The 18,491-nt window shown below is 51.5% G+C and overlaps 1 protein-coding gene across 4 annotated transcripts in view; it reads left to right on the top strand.

Annotated features, from left to right (window-relative positions):
• The window catches only part of SIL1 (SIL1 nucleotide exchange factor), a 250,710-nt gene extending 233,134 nt beyond the window's left edge, over nucleotides 1–17,576 (top strand). For all 4 annotated transcript variants that reach the window (XM_026508088.4, XM_057307160.1, XM_026508089.4 and 1 more), the window contains 3 exons: nucleotides 13,932–14,028; nucleotides 14,477–14,641; nucleotides 17,052–17,576. In XM_026508088.4, coding sequence (XP_026363873.2) covers nucleotides 13,932–14,028; nucleotides 14,477–14,641; nucleotides 17,052–17,408 — 619 coding nt within the window. In that variant the 3' untranslated portion in view covers nucleotides 17,409–17,576. The remainder of the gene's footprint in view (nucleotides 1–13,931; nucleotides 14,029–14,476; nucleotides 14,642–17,051) is intronic.
• Nucleotides 17,577–18,491: the final 915 nt, after the last annotated feature.

Raw genomic sequence — 18,491 nt, 5'->3', positions numbered from 1 at the left:
TTTAAGACCAAAGGGGAGCGCCTAGGAGAGCAGCCCACAACACCTCATGCCCTCCTCAAGAGCTGCTGCAGTTGAGGCCCTGCTGCGCTCAGCCCTGGAATGGCCCCTTGGGGCTTCATTTAGAGGGAGGAGAAGCCAAGCCTGCCCTTTTGGGGTTTTCTCTCTTCCTGCTTCTCCTCCACCTTCTGATTGGGGCATTCGTAGAAGTAGCTGAGGTTTTACGTAGAAGGCTGGCCCCGGTATGTTATTATTATTGCACCTAGTGAACATGGTATGTCAGGAACTGTTATATTCAATATTTCATTTAATCCTTACAACAATCTTCTGAAATAATCTTCATTTTACCGATGGAGGAGGCTTGGGCAAAGACAGGTTAATTAGGTCTGGCTCTAGAAGTCATGGTCTTTACCACTGTGACGCTGCCTCCTATGACCCTGCCCTGTTGTTTCCCTCCGTGGTGCCCTTGTCCCCCTCCCATGGATTCCTGGCCTTATCCTTTTCCCAGGATCCTTAGCCCCTCAGCTCGCTGTCTAGAGTCCAGGCCTGTGCAAGGTCTTTATTTACCTTTGTACCTTCCATAGAACTTAACACAAAGCCTTATACAGAAGGTGACCATATGTTCCATTTACACCTCTTGTCCTAGAGCAGTAATTAATAGTACCTCCTTTCACTCTTTAAAGTGTCCCAGTTTGCACAATAAATTATGTGGTCACTCTACTTACACATGACCATTTCTCCCAACCCAGGGGCACTGGCATTTTAATAGAGGAACCTGAAAGACAGAATTATCGTTAAGACTCTAAGAAAGAAATCGCAGATGGTAAAATTTTAAGCACTTTTACAGCCCAGTGGGCAAGAGGATTTAGACAGAGGTTCTACTCAGCACCCCACAAACCTACCACAAAGAACTATTTCTAAGTCCAAACTTGAGGCCTGTGAAGGTCACCAGGCTGGTCTCAGATTTCACAGGGCCAGAGTCCTACTGTGTGGCTTCGTGGAAGCGTCTGATAAGCAAGGCCAGAAAACGGGAAGGAGTGCCAAACGCTTTTGCTCTTCTGCCTCTCTCGGGCAGAAGCCAGCCTTGCCTAGAGGTTGACTCTCCTCGGCACCTGCGGCTTCCTGCAGGAAAGAGCCAGGGGGGGCTGGCCCTTTCCACAGTGCTGACCTAAAGCCTAGGGAGAGCCTAGTCGGGGTCCCGGTGCTGGGGGTTCTGCTCACCTCAGGCTCTACCGCACACCTCGGCGTGGGACCACGGCCACCCTCAAGCCTTGGTGTGTGCAAGTCACATTCCAGGCTGTGTCCTTGGCCCGTTTGTAGGCAGCTGGGAACTGCTGTGCATATGTCAGTTCACACTTGAACTGGTTTAATGTTTTTTCTTTTAAGCTGCAATCTAAAATTCAGCCAGACAGGCTTTAACGAGCACTAAATCGTCAAGCCTTTTGTTTCCCTTGCTATTCAAGCCATAGAGATTTTGTATTTGATTCAGCAACAATTGCTGTATCTTAAACAAACCATTTACATTTTGACATTAACTATTTTATGAGCGTAACTTTTTTGTTGGCATCAGAATGGTTCCAGCAGAAGGCCTTTTAACGATTTATTAGAAAAAGAGTTTCAAAGGTCTGTGAAAGGTGATTTTTAACATTTTCTTTGGGGGGAAGAAAGACTTTCATCTGAATTCCTTTGGGTAATACATACAGACTTGTAAACTTTTCCCTCCTATCTTAATGACTTTTGCTCTTACTCAGGTCATTCTTCAGGGTACCTTCCTGGTCAAGCCATCCTTTTTTCAGATTACACCTAACATTGGACTTTTTTGCACAGTGACTTGTCTAATAAAGTACCTCTCCGCATGTCCTTGTTGGCTGTTAATTTTGTCTAATAGGAGCAAGAACTATTTTCCATTCTTTGCTCTGGCCACAAGCTGCTTAGCTGAGGACCCTGTGTGCACTGGGCCCAATCAGGATTTGTTGACCAAGCATCGGGACAAAGAGCCTCAGTCAGACAAATAGCATGCTCACAAACGGAACCATCCATCATTCTGTCTGCAGACGCTGAGAGGAACTGGAGCTTTTCGCCAGTTCTTAAAGATCTTCATGGAGTAGGAAGTCTTCTCTTTCCCTTTAGGCCCCCATTCCTGGTGACTCAGGCCTACGGGCCTCAGGCAAGGGCAGGCGTTAGGGGAAGCTCTGTGTCCTTCCTGACCTGGAGTCCTAAGCCTGACTAGGGAGTCAGCAGACCCACTCCACCCAGTTTTTTCCTCCATTACAGTGTGACAGAAGTGGCTAGGGGCAGGAAACCCATGCTTACTTGAGCCAGGGGATGAGCCACACGGAATGGAGCTAGCTGGAGAGGCCCTGTCGATCCCCCCCCACAGAGAACCAGGAGCCTCGGTGCTGCACCTCCCTCTCAGAACCATAACTAATTGTTCATAAAGATCTTTCCAAATACCAATGATGCAAAATATTTGAATGGTTTACCATATTGTTCACCATATTTAAACTGTCAGAAACCTTAAATATCTGAGGAGAACCTCAGCAAACAAAGGATATTTTGGGGACTTGTTATGTATGTTGTACAGCAGAGGGATTTGTAGTCTATATGACTTCCAAATCTTGTAAACGAAGCATTTCAGTGTTGTCATTTTCAGCTATAGACCATCCCACGATTGTTGCTTTTTCTTTTGCTGTTAAGAGATGGCTCTGTATGTCAATTATTTCTCAATAAAACTGGGGGAAAAAAGAATGGCTCATTCATAAACATTTCTGCAGCTTGTGGCAAAAGCCAAACAGGCCCCGCTTGATTCCATTGGCTCTGATAAAGGGGAGGAGAAAGTTGGAGGAAAGGATGAGTGGTTGCCCAGCGCACTCTTCTGAGCCCTTGAGAGCAAGAGCTGGGTAAGTAAGGAAGTTCCTTCCTGAGCCACCAAGGGCCTATGGCCTGCGGTTCAGAACAAAGATTGGTAGGTGATTTCCCTGTAGCCCTCTTACCCTGTGGATCTGGCCTGCTCTGGTCCCCCCAGCATCTTGGGTGAAGGAGATAAACCACCAGCTGGTATAGATGACCTCAAGTAACATCCTCTCTGTGTTCTCTAATAAACTTGATAAATCTGACTGTGTGAAAAATCTCCCATATGCTTTCGTCTAAATTTTCTTCTGCTTAACCTTGTTACTCCTACCTTGCCTCCCTCAGACTGCCTGAGACAATTACTGGGAGGCATTTGTTGAATAATTATAGGCCACAGATAATTTCTCTTTAGCTCTCAATCTTGAATGTTACCCACCCTGTGGCCTCCCTTTAGCCAGCACTAATTAGCTTCTTTGATCCTTCCTCCCAATCTCTCCCTCTAGCTTGTTAATTACCTTTCTCCCCCATGAATTCTTTCTGCCCTGCCTTTGTCCATGTAGCCAGAGGAGCTGAGAATGACAACCCAGGGCCACTCAGTGGGAAGTGGTACTTCTTTGTCTCCAACCACAGGTAGCCCCTCCTACTTTCGAGAAGCCTAAAAACCCAGGCACTCCTTAGCAGAAAAATAAAAATAGTAATTTTCATTAAATAGTATAATACTTTATGTTAAAACAACTATTAATTGAATGCTTGATATTTGCCAGGAATTGCACTAATCTCCTTATATATTATTATATTTCATCCCCACAACAATGCCAAGGGATACATATTACTAATCCCTGTTTACAGATATAGAAACTAAAGTCCAAAGAGTAAGTAACTTGTTCAAGTCACACAACATAAAAACACTGGAAAGTAGGACTTGAACCCATTTCTCTCTGGCGCCAGAGTAATTTTTATTCACTAGTTGGCTATCACTGAGTTTTGGGCTTTTGGTGAAATAAAAGTCAAAATCACTGGCTCTTGGCCTACCCAAGAACACACAAACTAACCACGGGATAAGATGTCAGCGATTTACCCTCCGTGTAGAAGAGGCTTTCTGGTGCCGAAGCAAGTTGGTGTGGCGCTTTGGGTCTCCATGTTTCTGAACAGTTGGAAATCTCCTTCGATAGAAAACAAGACTCTGATAAATTCTTGATTTGCTTTAATTCTTAACTCACTTTTCTGACAGTTTCATCTCTTAGATGATTAAGGGAACCATAAGGAAAAGGGCCTTACTGACGTGATATTCTGAGCAACAGAAAGGGTATGTTCAGTGAAGTGGAAGTGTTGGGGACCTTAGCAGGAAGTGGCCATGTTTGGAGAAGCCAAGGGAAATGCAGAACTCTCTGGGTTTGGGGGAAAGCAGATTGTAGAAGGTCCAGGAGCAGACAGATAGGATGTTTGGGCAAGAGCTTCAAAAGGAGGATGACTCAGTCTGAGAAGTGAGATGTGCTCAATGCAGTCATAGGTGATTACTGCGGGGAACGAGGGAGGAGATGCCTAGAAGCCAACATGGCCGCACAGCAAGACATTAGAGTGGAGTTTCTGTGTAAGAGATGAAAAAAGGTGAACAGGGGCGCCTGGGTGGCACAGCGGTTAGGCGTCTGCCTTCGGCTCAGGGCGTGATCCCAGCGTTCTGGGATCGAGCCCCACATCAGGCTCCTCAGCTGGGAGCCTGCTTCTTCCTCTCCCACTCCCCCTGCTTGTGTTCTGTCTCGCTGGCTGTCTCTCTCTCTCTGTCAAATAAATAAATAAAATCTTAAAAAAAAAAAAAAAGGAAAAGAAAAAAGGTGAACAAACAGAGAAGGGTGTGAAGCTCTGACAACACTGTCAGGAATACCAGGAGGGTAAGACCTGGGATGCTGAGAACAAAGGGACCTGCCCCAAGCGCTTAGTGTTCAGAGTGCGTGTATGGCTAGGAGGGCATCAGCCCCCTGCTTTGGCAGATGAGTCATTGCAGCAGGTGAGGGCATCCCCGTCCTCCCTTCTAGGTTTGTTTTGCCTCTCCTCTTTTAAGGAGAATGGTCTTCCTGGGGCATCTGGGTGGCACAGTCAGTTAAGTGTCCTACTCTTGGTTTTAGTTGAGGTCGTGATCTCGGGGTCATGAGATTGAGCCCCATGTTGGGTGTAGAGATTTCTTAAATATATTAAACTTTAAGGGGGGGGCTTAAACAAAAGGCGGGGGGAAGTGAACACACACATGCAACTACACCCCAGATCAAGCAACAGAACTTTGTCAGCACCCCAGAGGACTCTCTCATGCTCCCTCCCGGTTTGAACTTCCTTTTCAGAAAGATTTGCCATCCTGGGAGCTTCGGTGAGTGTTACATAGAGGGACTGCATTTCAGGGAAGCATTCATCAGAATCTCATGATAATCTAATAGGTAGAGAAATTATGATAAAGACATGTGGATTTGTAGCTCCTTGAACAATCGGACCTAATAGATGTGTGTTTACAAATGGTTCAGTGTCCACATCAGAGTCTTGACTGTGTTGTTTTTGTGCCAAAGATCTCACATCAGACCTTGTCCTGCCCAACCTGCATTCATATTCTTATATGAGGACATGGGGACAGACGACACAGATCAGAAAGGGCTAACTACCATGCTGGGTATGACAGAATGAGGATCCCAAGGTATAGTGACATGCCAGGATGAAGGGCTTGGGTAGCAAAGTGACATTTTAAATCTTGTTACTGAATTCTTAATTTTATAAAAGCGCATATTGTTTAAAAAAATAAATCCTACCACTGAGAGACAAATATATGATGTCCTACTACCCATACCCTTTGGTAACTTGGTTTTTGCCTTCTGTACTTAGGTTCAGGGCCATGTTGGAGAACCCTGGGCTCATCATGTGAACAGCTTTCAGGGGATTAGATCTAGGCAGGCCCAGTATGAGTCAGTTCTGCAACACTACTGCCGAACACCTGTATGTGACCTGAGGCATTAGTTGCAGAGCGATCCTGGGGCAGAGGCAGCTGGGCCCACTGGACTCTGGAGGGGTTAGCCAAGCGGGAGCCCTGCAGGTAGGTTTGCCAGATTTTGAGGGGAGCTTTCTCTGGGCAGTTGATTATCCCTAAGCTTCGGAAGGGGTACCTGTCAGGACAGAGTTAAATGACCCTCTCTATATTGAGAGGGAAGACTTGGGACCAGTGTGTGTAAATAAGCTTCATGAAAGCAGATTTCAGCTCCTTATCAGAAGACATTTTTCAAGCAATTAGAAGAGTTTAAAATTCAAGGCAGCGGAAAGCTGCCTTGTTTGATGGGGAGCCCCCTATTGCTCTAGTCTTCAAATACTGGACAGTCAGTTATCAGGCGTGCTATACCAGGTAAAAGGTTGTCGATTGGTTCTAATTATCCCAAATGTTGGCCCTCACATCAGTGCCAGATATGTCAGTATGGATCAGGTGGAACATTTATGAAAAATCGGGTTTTTTGAGCCTCATCTGCTGAAGCTTTGATTGAGTCTGTGTAGGGTAGGGGTTAGAATCTGTTAGAATTTTGAAAAAGTGCCCCAAGTGCTCATTGGTGAAGTGGCTGATTCTACAGCTGGTACAGCTGAAGTACAATATCTTGTGCAAGAACATCTTAGGCCAGAAAGTAAAGACGTGCTTAGAGAATGATGGAAATAAGTAGAAAAGACACAGAAGCCAGTATGAAAAGGCTCTGGTGGTTAAATCAGGGATAATGTGAGCATCAAAATAAATAATGATAGAAATGGATTATAACCCATAGATTAATTAAGAATCCATGAATCCATACTGATAGAAATGAGTAAGTGAGAAAAAGCCTCTTCTTTCACAGACTGCCAACACAGACAGGTAGAAGCAGTGATCGAGTTTGAATATCATCATTTGACAAACATCACAGTAATAATAATTTTGAGGAAGAATAATCAGTGAACACCAGAACCAGTGGGTGAAAGTTTGGTGAGGAACAGGTTGTCTTCATATCTCAGAGTGTGTCTCCCCACAAGATATGTATTCATTTCAAAGGGACAAATAGCATCTTCATAATGGAGAAATCTGGCAGACACCACTGTGACCAGTAATCCGAGTGAACACGGCCCATAGTGGCCCTCCCTGACATCACGTGCCTCCTGATAAGATGCGCCGAGAAAAACACAACAGTGCTTTTTGCGGTGTTCCTGCCAACATGGGTAACCTCAGTCTAACCATGGGAAAACATTAGATTCAGGAATGTTCTGCAACTGGCCTGCGCTCTTCAAAACTGTCAGTGTCATGAAAGACAAGGACAGGCTAAGAAGGGAGTGTCGGGGTAGAGGGGACTTGAGACATGCTGCTGAATTCATGGTGCCAAGCCCTGGATTGGACCCGAAACCAAAATTATTCTTATAAAAAGGATATTTTGGGGGTGGGTAAAATCTGAATATCTGGAGATCATATATTGACGTTAATTTCCTCATTTTGGTAATTGTGCTGTGGTTCTAATTAGGAGACACACTTGATACATTTAAGGGTAAAGAGGCAACTTACTCTCAAATGTTTCAGGAGAGAAAATAATACGTCTAAATATAAATAGTAAGAAAATTAAAAAGCAGGTGTGGTAAATTGTTAACAATTGGTGAATCTTAATGGGAGTTCTTTTACTCTTTTGTAACTCTTCTGTAAGTTTTCTGTGTAATTTTCTGTAAGTTTTAAAGTGCCCAGTCTGAAACCAATGAGGGGGAAAACAAAACAAAAAAGTGTCCCTGGTGATTGTGATGTGGAGTTATGTGTGAGAGCTAGCAGATGTCTGTTAAGGTTCTTTGGGGCTACACCCCCTGAGGCCCTGTTTCTCTTTCCAGAAGTGGGCATTTGATCTGTGTGTACGTGCATGTGCATGTGTGTGTGCGTGCACGCACGTGCAGAGGGCCTCTTAGAGATACTCTTGTGAGCACTATCACTGTGGTGAATTGTGTCTGCCCCACATTTGCTTACACGACTGGCTTCTGGTTATGAACTGTTTATGAATGGGTCCAGTGGTACTCCTTCCCTTCCCCCGTGTCCAGCTGGAACTTCTGAAGTGGCCCAGTGTGGTTCCCATCGTCCCAGTTGTGGTATGGGCCTCACGTTACAGGCTGGATGTTTTGATTCTACAGTGGCTTCACTTTCATGTGGAAGGGTTGTATGTAGTATTTATTCTTTTGGTGAACCTGTTCTCTTTTTATTCAAGTTGGTAATTGTCCATCTCTTGATTGACTAATTGCTTGCTTACCCCCTTAATACCTAGATGGCAGGCTAATATAGATCCCTAACGAACTGCCTATTTCAAGATTGCACATTCTGCAAATCCTTGTGTTCCACAGATCAAGGCCACACACTAGGGCACAGACAAGGTGAGGCCAGCAGAGAAGGAATCTTTCTCTCTGGGCAAGAAGGTGAGGAGGTACCACTTCCATCAGGCAGGATTGCAAATGATTAAGCCTGACCATGTCCTCCCCTGAGATATGCCCCCTTTCCACACTGCGTGGATTCTTCTCAGGTGGTAGTTCACAGCAATGGCAGTTTTTTCCCTCTGTTATTAAGAGAATGAAAAAAAGAATCCTACTTAGAAATCCTACTTAGAAATATAGCGAGACTCATGAGAGAGCGCATACCCCTATGCATGGACAAGCCTAGAGTCTAGGTTGGGACTGGGACTCTGGAGGACACAGGCTCTGCTTTGGGGGTTTTACCTTGGTGTTTATTCAGCCCCAGGTAATGAGTCAACCTAACCCTTATTTTCCATTCCAGAAGTCTGCCTTTTCCAGTCTTCTTCCTTTTCCAGTTTCTTGAACTCCCTTTTCAGTCCTCGCTTTCCACTTCACCCCAAACAGGATCTCTGTGTGTTTCCTGTTCCTGTGCACACGGCCCTAATGTCAGCAGCATCTGCTTTGTGGCTGTACGACCCTAGAGTTGCATGGGACCCTACCCTGAAATGGGCCTGTGCTTGGTTTAATGCCCTGCCCTTTCCATCTTGAGGTTTCTAAGAGTTTTTGAACATGGGCCCCCACATTTCCGTTTTGCGCTGGCCCTGAAAATTACATGGCCCGTCCTGAGTGCCAGAGAGGGAGAAGGGCAACTCATGGGCAGCGCTGTCATGGGGCCCATGGCTGGGCTTGGCTGTACACTCTGGGATCAGCTGAACCACCTTCCCCCAGACTGCCCCCCAACACTTGTTCAGCTTTGCTTAGCTGAAATATGATCTCTGACCCTTGGCAGATTGCCTACATCGGTCACCCTGACCCAAACTGTTTGGTTTCTGCAAATGTAATCATTTCCATTTCTGTGATCTACCCCCCCAGCCCCACCCAAGATTTACAAAGTAGCAGCTGCTGCCATCCCTCTGCACACAGGCAGCTGACTTGCCTGCTGATTGTGAACATCCCAGTAATCCAAGTGCTAATGGTATTTATTCAGTCCAGCCGGCTTAGCCCTGAACAAGGTTTAGTCTCATTTATCTCGTCGGAGACGAGCTACGTCCTTAATATCCTTCTGTTGACTTTGAGCACACCAGCGCCACTGATGTCGCTGAGAGGCAAGCCAGGCCCCTGCCCTTTTAACTCACTCAAATCCCCAACTGTCAGGCTCCCCACCTTCCAGCCAGCAGGAACCACCTTTCCGCCCCGCCCCTTGCATGGGCCACAGCTCTGGTCCTGAGTCTGTGGGCTGGGAGGGGGATGAGGCCAGCATATATGTGCCCGGGGCATCTGTGTTCTCGAAGATATGGTCTGGGCTCTTTGTAGCAAACCCACCATAATTGGAATGTTCCCATCACATTGCGCTGGCTGCATTTTGGCATTCGTTAGCTGTTATACCTTTAACACAAGGTAGTTTTAGCTCAGCCTCCTAAGTGAGGAAACAAAAATGAAGGGACTTGCCCAAGATTATCAGCGCTTTGTTGACAGGATTGCCACCAAGGGTTCTCCAGGCCCTGGCCCTTGCACATCCCCTAACCTCACTCAACTCTTTGGGGCATTTCATCCGCCAAAGCACAGAGTAATGAACATTCAGAGCCCAAGGCTGAGCTGCCGGGGGAGGGAGAGGCTCTGAGAGCATGCTGGTCCTGCCCCACCACAGTGGATTGCTCCAGTCCCCAGCTCACCTGTCCCTGCCTGGCTGGACTGAGTGTCGTTTGGAAAAACAAGCTCTACCTTCCCCACCTTCCCTCTGCTGTGTTCCTTAGCCCCTCAATTGGGCAGTACTAAAAGACTGTTTTCAGGGGGTATTATATGGAACCCCTGAAGCGAGTATTGCGCCACTGAAGCCTGGGGTAGGGCCCAGAGTCACATGGGCACCTTTAAGTTAGACAGGCGGAAAGGTCCAGGGCTGTTGAGGCCATGCTTGGCCACAGGCCCATGTTTAGCTGATGGTCCTGCTCTCCTCACTCAAGTTCTTCAGGACTCTGCTGCAGATGAGAAAGTAAATTTATTGCCTTATAAAAATGATTTCAGCAAGTAGCAAAGTATTGGGCTTTTGCTTTTTCCCTCTGGTTTCTTTCTGTGTGAGTTCTGTTCTGTCCTACCTTAATGAGCTTCTCTCCTTGGGAATGGGTTGGGACCCGGCAACTGTCTTCATGACTGTAGGTGCTCCTGGCTTACGGAGAAGAGAACTTCTTTTTGTCCTGACTCCATTGTAGACTCAGGGCTCTGGTTGCCCAGTCCTGGGTGACCCACAGAGACCATGGTGGTGGCGGGCTATGACAGACCAGCACCCAATCCACAAGCCCTTCACTGTGGCTTAGGGAGTTGGGACCCACCCCATCAGGACCAGAGTGGGAAAGGGAGAAGCGTCTCAAAGGAAGGGAGGCAAGTGTGTCAGTACTGGGAGGTGGGACGGAAGGGATGCTGGGCAGATACAAGCTCACACCACATAGCCACAGCCAACCCGACCTGGGAGTGATAAGTTGTGCCTGGTTCACAAGGTTCCGCCATCTCATCTCCTGTCCCCAGGACCACTGTCCTGAGGCAGACCCTGCTCCTGGGCCCTCTCTGGTGTCTGTGTGGCTTGAAGGAGCTTGTCACCAATCTTCATTTTACTTCAGGTTTGGTATTTGCTGGGGCAGGAGGAGCAGGAGCAGGCTCTGCTTACTGGGTGGGGTCTGGGTCCTGCATCACCCCTCCTAGGTCCCAGCCAGCAGACCTCCTTGGCACTATCAGCAGCATGGCCTCCTGACCTGTACCTTCTTGTCAGCTGCACCTCTTGACCCCATTTCCGTGACTTTCTAGGACAGCTCTTCATTCAGTGGTCTCGCCTCTCCACACACACTCATGCTGTTCCCTGGGCACCTGCCCTTCCTCCTGTCCATAAGCTATCTTCTTTAGCCTCCTGCAGTGTCTCTTCTCCAGTGCAGCCCTCCTGGCTCTTCTAGCCCAGGCCTTCCGGTTCTTTCTCAGCACCCCCACCAGCCTTAGGTTCAGAGCCACCTGGCCTGGCCTAATGTTGTATATCTTTCATTCCCTCTGTAACTTGTAAGTAAGATCTAGTGGTGTGGTCTCTCTCCTATGTGTGGATCCTGGCTTGTTCAGTGGCAGAGAGCTGGCTGAGTTTCCCCAAAGACCTGTCCTGCATGTGGGGGCTTCCCCGAGCGGCTGCCTAGCAGCGGCTCGCCTCTACATCTTTCCTAGGACAGGCTGCTGTCTGGCCCTCTGTCACTTACATCGGGGCTCCCGTGGTTGAGAAGTACCAGGGAAGCCATATCTCTTACTGGCTTTTGGTGTCTTTCCTTCCCTCCCAGTCAGTTTATTCTCTCTTTGGAGGATCCTAGGGATTTGCCTACATGGTACTTGCTCTCTTACTTAGTTTCTTGTCGGTGCTTTGCTTCCTTTAAGGGTCTGAGCCTTCTCTCTCCTCCTAACAAGTGAGACATGGGTGAGCACAGTTCCTCTCTCTCCCAATACTGCCTCATGTTGTGACAGGGCTGCTTCTCTGGGTGGTGCCCCGGCGGGTCCCTGTACCCAGCGTGCTCAAGTGGATCTCCTAGAACACCTCTCGTCTTCCAGGGTTGGTTGGGTGATTATCTCACATCTAGGTCTTGTTCTCAGATCTGTAGACAAGCACAAAGCTCCATGTGCTTTCTTTGGAGGACCTTGTCCCTGCCACTGTGTGGGCCTGTGAGGGATGGTGCTCCCTGTGAGGCTGATGTGATGTTGGGTCCCGCAGCCCCCCTTCCTTGGGAGTCAGCGTTTGACGTTTGTGTGAATTTCTCAGCATGGTCGTCTTTTCCTAGAAAAGACCCTGCCTGTTGCGGGTGAGCGTTCCTCAGGCACATGATGGCAGAGACAGTCTTAATTAGCTCACGCTTTGATGAAGCAGCTGCCTTTCTCAAGTGGGGGGAGCAGGGGGCAGGGGAGAGGCACAGCTCCCCGGCCCCCCTGCATTGGTGCCCACCTGCCTGTCTGGAGAGGAGCTGTCAGCTTCCCTTCCCCAGAGGCCCTGGCCCATCTCCAGGCTACTCCTGAGACACACCAGTGGAGTTGCAGTGGGACAGGCTGGCACCCACCCTGCACGTCCTTTCTGGCTTGAGAGGATGCAGAGAGACCCACGCGCCTCCCATTTACAGCAGGAAAACTGGCTCAGTGTGCTGATTCTTCTTTGAAGCTTGAAGCTGATGCCTGGTAGGATGGGGCGCCATCACCATGCCATTGGGCTAGCTTTGACGGAGCACCTGCTGTGTGGCAGGCCCCCTCCTGCAAGCAGCACTGTGAACTCTCTTGTTACCTGCCTCCGGTTTCCTCTGGGTCTCAGACCCTGCCTCACTCTCCACGATGCTGTGAGGGCTCCTTGCCAAGGTTGGGGCTAGGAGGAACGTGTGCTCTTTGGGTCTCCAGGGAGCTGGTGGCTTGCTAAGGTGAAGCAACCAGAGCCAAGAAGAGACTCGGTGCCCTTTGTGGGCTGTCTGGGTGAGTGTGACAGCCACTCTGTGACCTCTGGTCTGGCCCCTACCCCTCCTCTCCTCAGGCTTTCAGGAACCCGCCACCTTTCTTTGAGACCTCCTAAGTATCTGGCGAGGGAGCCTTGACCTCCCTCGAGGGCCTAACTACACAGGTCCCTGTGCTTCATACTTCCTCCTTCATTGATCACTAAATTGATCTTGGAAAGCAAGAGGTTCCCAGACATGTCTCCTGCCTGGCACCCTGGCCTGTGGAGGTCTCACCAGCCGGGCCCCTGTGCTTTCATCCAGGAGAGTTGTGCCTGAATGTTTGAACCTCCTCGCTCTTTCTCCAGCCTAGAATGGGGAGAGGAGTTGGAGAGGCAGCTCTAGGCTTTGAGTGTTACAGTGTTGCTGTGTGTGGGTTGGTACAGTCCTGGTTGTGCACATCTGGCCCTCTTTTCCTGGGCCTCATGACATAGGCTGTGTGCTGAGTGCTGAGAACAGGGGGGCAATCGCAGGAGCTACTCTCGTGGTGGGGAGGCATCTGGGTTGGTCCTGTTTTAGGATCTGCTCAGGTTAAGAGGCTCCCTGGATCTCATTCGTTCTTGCTGTATTTTTCCCACAAGTGTTGACTACATGTTGTCTGTGTGCTCCACCCAGGAAAGAAAAGAGGAGTGGGGGTCCCAGCGTGTGGCCTGGAGGAGCTCATGCTCAGAGGAGAACAGACCTTTTAGTAATTGCCCCCCAGTGTATGATTGCTGGGGGTGATGGAAGGAAGAAGACCCACTGTAGGCCTTGGGAGTGTGAAGGAAGACTTCTGTGGGTGGGACACTGAGTAGCACCTTTAGCATCAGGAGATCTTAAAAGAATGGAGGTGATTTCCCTTCCCAGATCACTCCAGCCCATTGGCTCCTGGGTGGCAGGATAGTGTGGGAGCCATTGACCCTGTCATTTTGGTCATAGACCTTTGTACCCCGGTAGACGTATAGCCCTTCTATCTCTTCACCCAGCTAAGTTCTAGCTTGTCCCAAGTGGGAAGCCTCCCCTGGGCACCTTAGTTTTCCCCAGGGGATGGCTGGTGCATTAGCATCCCCTAACCACCCAGGTCCCTGGGCTGAGCACAGTGGCGTGCCCCCAACTTGGTGAGGGGGTGCAGTGCCATGCTGTCCTGTGCTTTCCTCCCAGCAACCCAAAGGTCCAAGTAGAGGCCATCGAGGGGGGAGCCCTGCAGAAGCTGCTGGTCATCCTGGCTACGGAGCAGCCTCTCCCTGCAAAGAAGAAGGTGTGTATCTGCTCCTTTCCTCCTGCCCAGCCCCTCGCACATCTGTGGAGCCTGCAGGGCAAGGGTCCCTTTTCAGGCTGTGCCTGTCACCCTTGGGGACCTGAGTGGTCATGCATCCACTGGATGGCATAGAGGGAGAGGTCCCACTCACCTCAAGCGGCATGGCAACTTGCCGAGGCATCTGGAGGCCTAGGTTCAGCTCCCGTGGTAGTCCGGGCTACCACCCTCTGGCTTCCTGTGTTGGGCCTCTGTCTGCCCGCTGGGCAACGTTAAAGGTGTCTGACCCCTCTTCTGGCTCTCACAGACCTGTGTTCTGGGGTATAGCTGGACCTGAGGGGGTGGGTGAGGCCGGGGAGAATGGAGGCTGGGCTGGGGTCGTTGGGGGCACCTCTGGCCGCCTTTGCTAGGCCCTGGAGGAGGGCTCCATGTGGCTCCTCACCCTCTGCAGGTCCTGTTTGCACTGTGCTCCCTACTGCGACACTTCCCCTACGCCCAGCAGCAGTTCCTGAAACTGGGGGGGCTGCAGGTCCTGAGGAGCCTGGTGCGGGCAAAGGGCACCGAGGTGCTGGCCGTGCGCGTGGTCACTCTGCTGTATGACCTGATCACTGAAAAGGTGAGTGCCTGGACCTGTGCTGCGTCTGTGTCACTTTGCTTTGTTTTGCTTCTCGCCTTTTGACCCTGGCCTCTTCCGTCCCGCCTTCCATCCTCCTAATGGTGCTCCCAAGAGAACGTGCCAGACTGTGCTGGGCACACAGGGAGGCTGTGGCGGCTCCTCCTTGGGGCCCCGCACCCAGAATCTCTGAGCCCTCAGGGTGTCCTGTGGGAAGTGACAGCTAAACTGAAACCTGAGGGCTGGTGAGGAGCTGGGGAGGGTGGGCGGGGGCGAGGGCAGAGTGTGCTGGTGGAGGCGGCGGTGTGATGGAGGGCCAGAAATGGCCAGGATAGACCCTTCATGGAATGGCAGGTTATTTGGCTAAAGCCTAGGGTGGGGTGATGGGGAGCAGGTGGAACAGAGCAGCTGTGTCTGGGGCCCTTGAAGCAGCCGGAACACCAATTACCCAGAGGCTGGAATGATGCTGTATCTTTAGATTCTAGAAACGTGATCTTTAGATCTTTAGATTCTAGAAACATGGAGGCGCCTCCTCTGGGAGCTTTCACCTGGGCAGGGGCTCAGAATGGCTGTCCTCGAGGGGCCCAGGGAACCCTGTTGTTGCCACCTGGCAGGAGACTTGGTGCCCAGCCCACTTTGGTCTTTGTGAGCCTGAAAACTGTCTTAATTAAGAAGAGAGTGCAAACAGCCAGGTCTGGACTTGGAATTCAGCGGCTGCAGAGTGAGTTCGCTGAGCTTTCTCAGCTGTCTCTCTGGCCACACTCTCCCCAGAACAGCTGACTGCGGATTCGGGGGCAGGGTGGGCAGCTGCCGGCACCACTGCCTCCCTGCCCTGCCTCAGACTGAGGGGCAGAGCTGTGCGGAACTGCTTCTCCGGCCGCTAGTTGCTGTGGTGTGTGCGCTGACTCTCTGGCGCTCCCTGTCTCTCTGGGCCTGCCTTGTCTTTCATTCTCTGCCTTTTCTCCCCCTCTCCCCCTCTTTCCCTCTCCTTCTCGCCCCTCTCTCTTTCCCTCTTTCTCTCCAAGCTGCAGAAGCCCAGAACAGCGGGCAGCCATGCGGTGCTCACATCCGATTAATAAGGCCTGTGCACAGTTGACTTTCTGGCAACAGGCCCGCAAACCCGGAGAAGGACCTGCATGTCCGCTTGGTGTTTCCCAGGAGAAACTGACCTCTTTCCTCTGGTGAATTAGGTGTCTCTTTGCTGCCCCCAGACCTGGTGTGGCAGGTGCCATGGCCTCGGCATATCACCGAGAGCTACTTGAGCCTGCTGGCCCCCGGAGCTCGCCTCGAGGCTTGGGGTGCTGTGAACACTGGTGTCTCTCTCCGCAGAGAGACAGAGATAGCTGTCCGTCTGCAGGCAGGGAGGGCAGTGGAGGAGTTTCAGGCAGTGAGCTTAGGCCAGATGTCAGCCAAACTGTGCTTGAGGCAGTCGGGGCTTCTCTGTGCTTGTGGTTCCTCAGGAAGAATGAAGAACTAAGGATCCGGGGCTGGCTCCAGAGCTGCGTGAGGTGGAGGCGTGTCAGGTTGCCATCGAGGTGCCCCCCACCCTGAGGGTATCATGGGAAGTAGCAGGTACACTGTTACCATGGAAAGTGGACCCACCTCTCAGGTTGTTGCTTCTGCAGAGAAGATGAGATGCTGGCCTCTGGTCAGGAGTCCACATCCACTCCTCCCTCCCTGGAGCTGAAGGGACACGGGTGCCCCACCCACTGGTTCCTTCCACGAGCGTTCTCTGGCTGTCTGCCCTGCCTAGTGCTGGTCTAGGTCCGCGGTCCCTGCCCTCCTGGTGCTTTGGGGCAGACTTTGGGTCTAGCGGAGGGGAGGATGGTGCTGCCACTGCTGTGTGGCTGCCATGTGCTGCTGTGTAGACGGTGTAACTCTCCTTGATACCCGAGCCCCCGTGGCTGGGTGTGCTGTGTGCTGGGCACTGGCTGTGTGTGCTCACTACGCCAGTGAGTCGTCCCAGTGGTCCTGAAGGGCTCATGTCGTCGCATAAGAGATGACGCAGTGCCAGCTCAAGGCCGTTCGGCTGTCAGTGCTGGAGCCGAAATGGAAGCCAGACTGTTGGCCTCAGCAGTACACTGCTGACCTCAAGTTACCGTGCTACTTAGGGACTATTCAGTAGCTCCTTGAGGGCAGGGCTCGTGTCTCCATCTTGGTTTCCCTGGCATGTTGCACAGCTGTTTTTGATGAATGGATGGATGGACAGACAAATGGACCTATGGATGGATGGGTGGGGGAGCGTGTGTGAAGCCGTGAATCCAACTGGCCTTCTCCCATGTTGGGCCTTTGAGGCCCAGAAGGATGGAGGAAGACGGGGCGGACTGATGTTAGCCATTTGCCTTCCTGTCTGGATGGCGGCCCTGACTGCTCTCTGTGTGTTCTCTCCCCCAAACCCACGTGCGGGTGACAGATGTTCGCTGAGGAGGAGGCTGAGCTGACCCGGGAGGCGTCCCCGGAGAAGCTGCAGCAGTACCGCCAGGTCCACCTCCTGCCGGGCCTGCGGGAGCAGGGCTGGTGCGAGATCACCGCCCGCCTCCTGGCTCTCCCTGAGCATGATGCCCGAGAAAAGGTGCTGCAGACGCTTGGCGCCCTCCTGGCCACCTGCCGGGACCGCTACCGTCAGGACCCACAGCTCAGCAGGACGCTGGTCAGCCTGCAGGCTGAGTATCAGGCTCTGGCCACGCTGGAGCTCCAAGACGGCGAGGATGAGGGATACTTCCGGGAACTGCTGGGCTCCATCGACAGCTTGCTGAAGGAGCTGAGATGAGGCTGCTCCCCGACACCGGGACTGGACCGGGACGTTCGTGAGGTTGACGGGCACCAGCTTGGGTGGGCTCTTCAGGGAACACCAGCCAGGAGGGAGGACTTCCCTACTGGGGCCTGGGCATCATCTGAGCAGTGCTGGCTTGGCCATTAAATGGAGACCTGAGGGCCATTGTCTGTTGTGTGTCTGTGCAGACTGGACACAGTCCTGTGGTTGGGGGAACATGTCTAGGAGCCCCCAGGTCGTTGGGTAGATAGGCATCTGAGGGGCCCCTGATGACACGGTGGATGGTCAGCCCAGGGCATCCAGTAATAGGCCCCATGGGAAGGGTCTGGGCTCAGGAGTTGGAAAACCCTGGCTGGGACCCAGCTCTTTCCCACCCGGTAGCTCTGTGACCTTGGCAAGTCATTTACCTTCCCCTGAGCCTGTTTTCTCAACTGTCACAGGGGAGTACCATTAAGTGTGAGGAAACATGCATAAAGCACTACAGCAGGGTCGGGCACCCATGCTCGTTCCCTCCCCCACCAGGCTCTGAGGGAAGGTCTGGGGGCTCATCTCACTGCCTCCTGGTCCCCGAAATAGTTTTGAGGCCTCTGGCAGTGGTGCCCTGTCAGCCCCGGCAACTTATGGGCTGGGCTGGAGCCATCGGTGCTGGGACCAGGGTGCTGGGAGGACTGGGGGTAGCTTGCGGCACTCTGGAGGGCACTTGGGTGTGGGCCTCACTCCTGGAGAGGGGTGATCTCCCTAAAGCTGGAAGTAGAAGCCCAGGCCCACCTGAGAGGGCAGAGGTGCGCCTCCGTGCCCTAGCCCCTCCCTCGTGTCAGCCGAGGTGCACTGCGGAGGCAGCCTGGCGCGTCCGGGCCCCCACCCCACAGAGGCTGAGTGCTGGGCTGGGAGCCTGCTGCAGGTTGCCACGGCAACCCCAGCCCTGGGCTTTCCTGATTTGGATTCTGGTGCGTTTGTTTTTCAGCCTTTCCCAGTGCATCACAGGCTCACTCCTGCTGCTTAGGCAGCCCCTCCTGGCCTCTGTGAGAAATCTCCCCATCCTGGCCTGGCATGTAGAAATCTCAGCTTCACGGAGCTCTG

This window comes from Ursus arctos, unplaced genomic scaffold, assembly GCF_023065955.2.
Source record: "Ursus arctos isolate Adak ecotype North America unplaced genomic scaffold, UrsArc2.0 scaffold_5, whole genome shotgun sequence".
NCBI classification, from domain to species: Eukaryota; Metazoa; Chordata; class Mammalia; order Carnivora; family Ursidae; genus Ursus; species Ursus arctos.
Note: the sequence above shows the minus strand (reverse complement) of the source record. Positions and strands in the feature narration are given on the sequence as shown.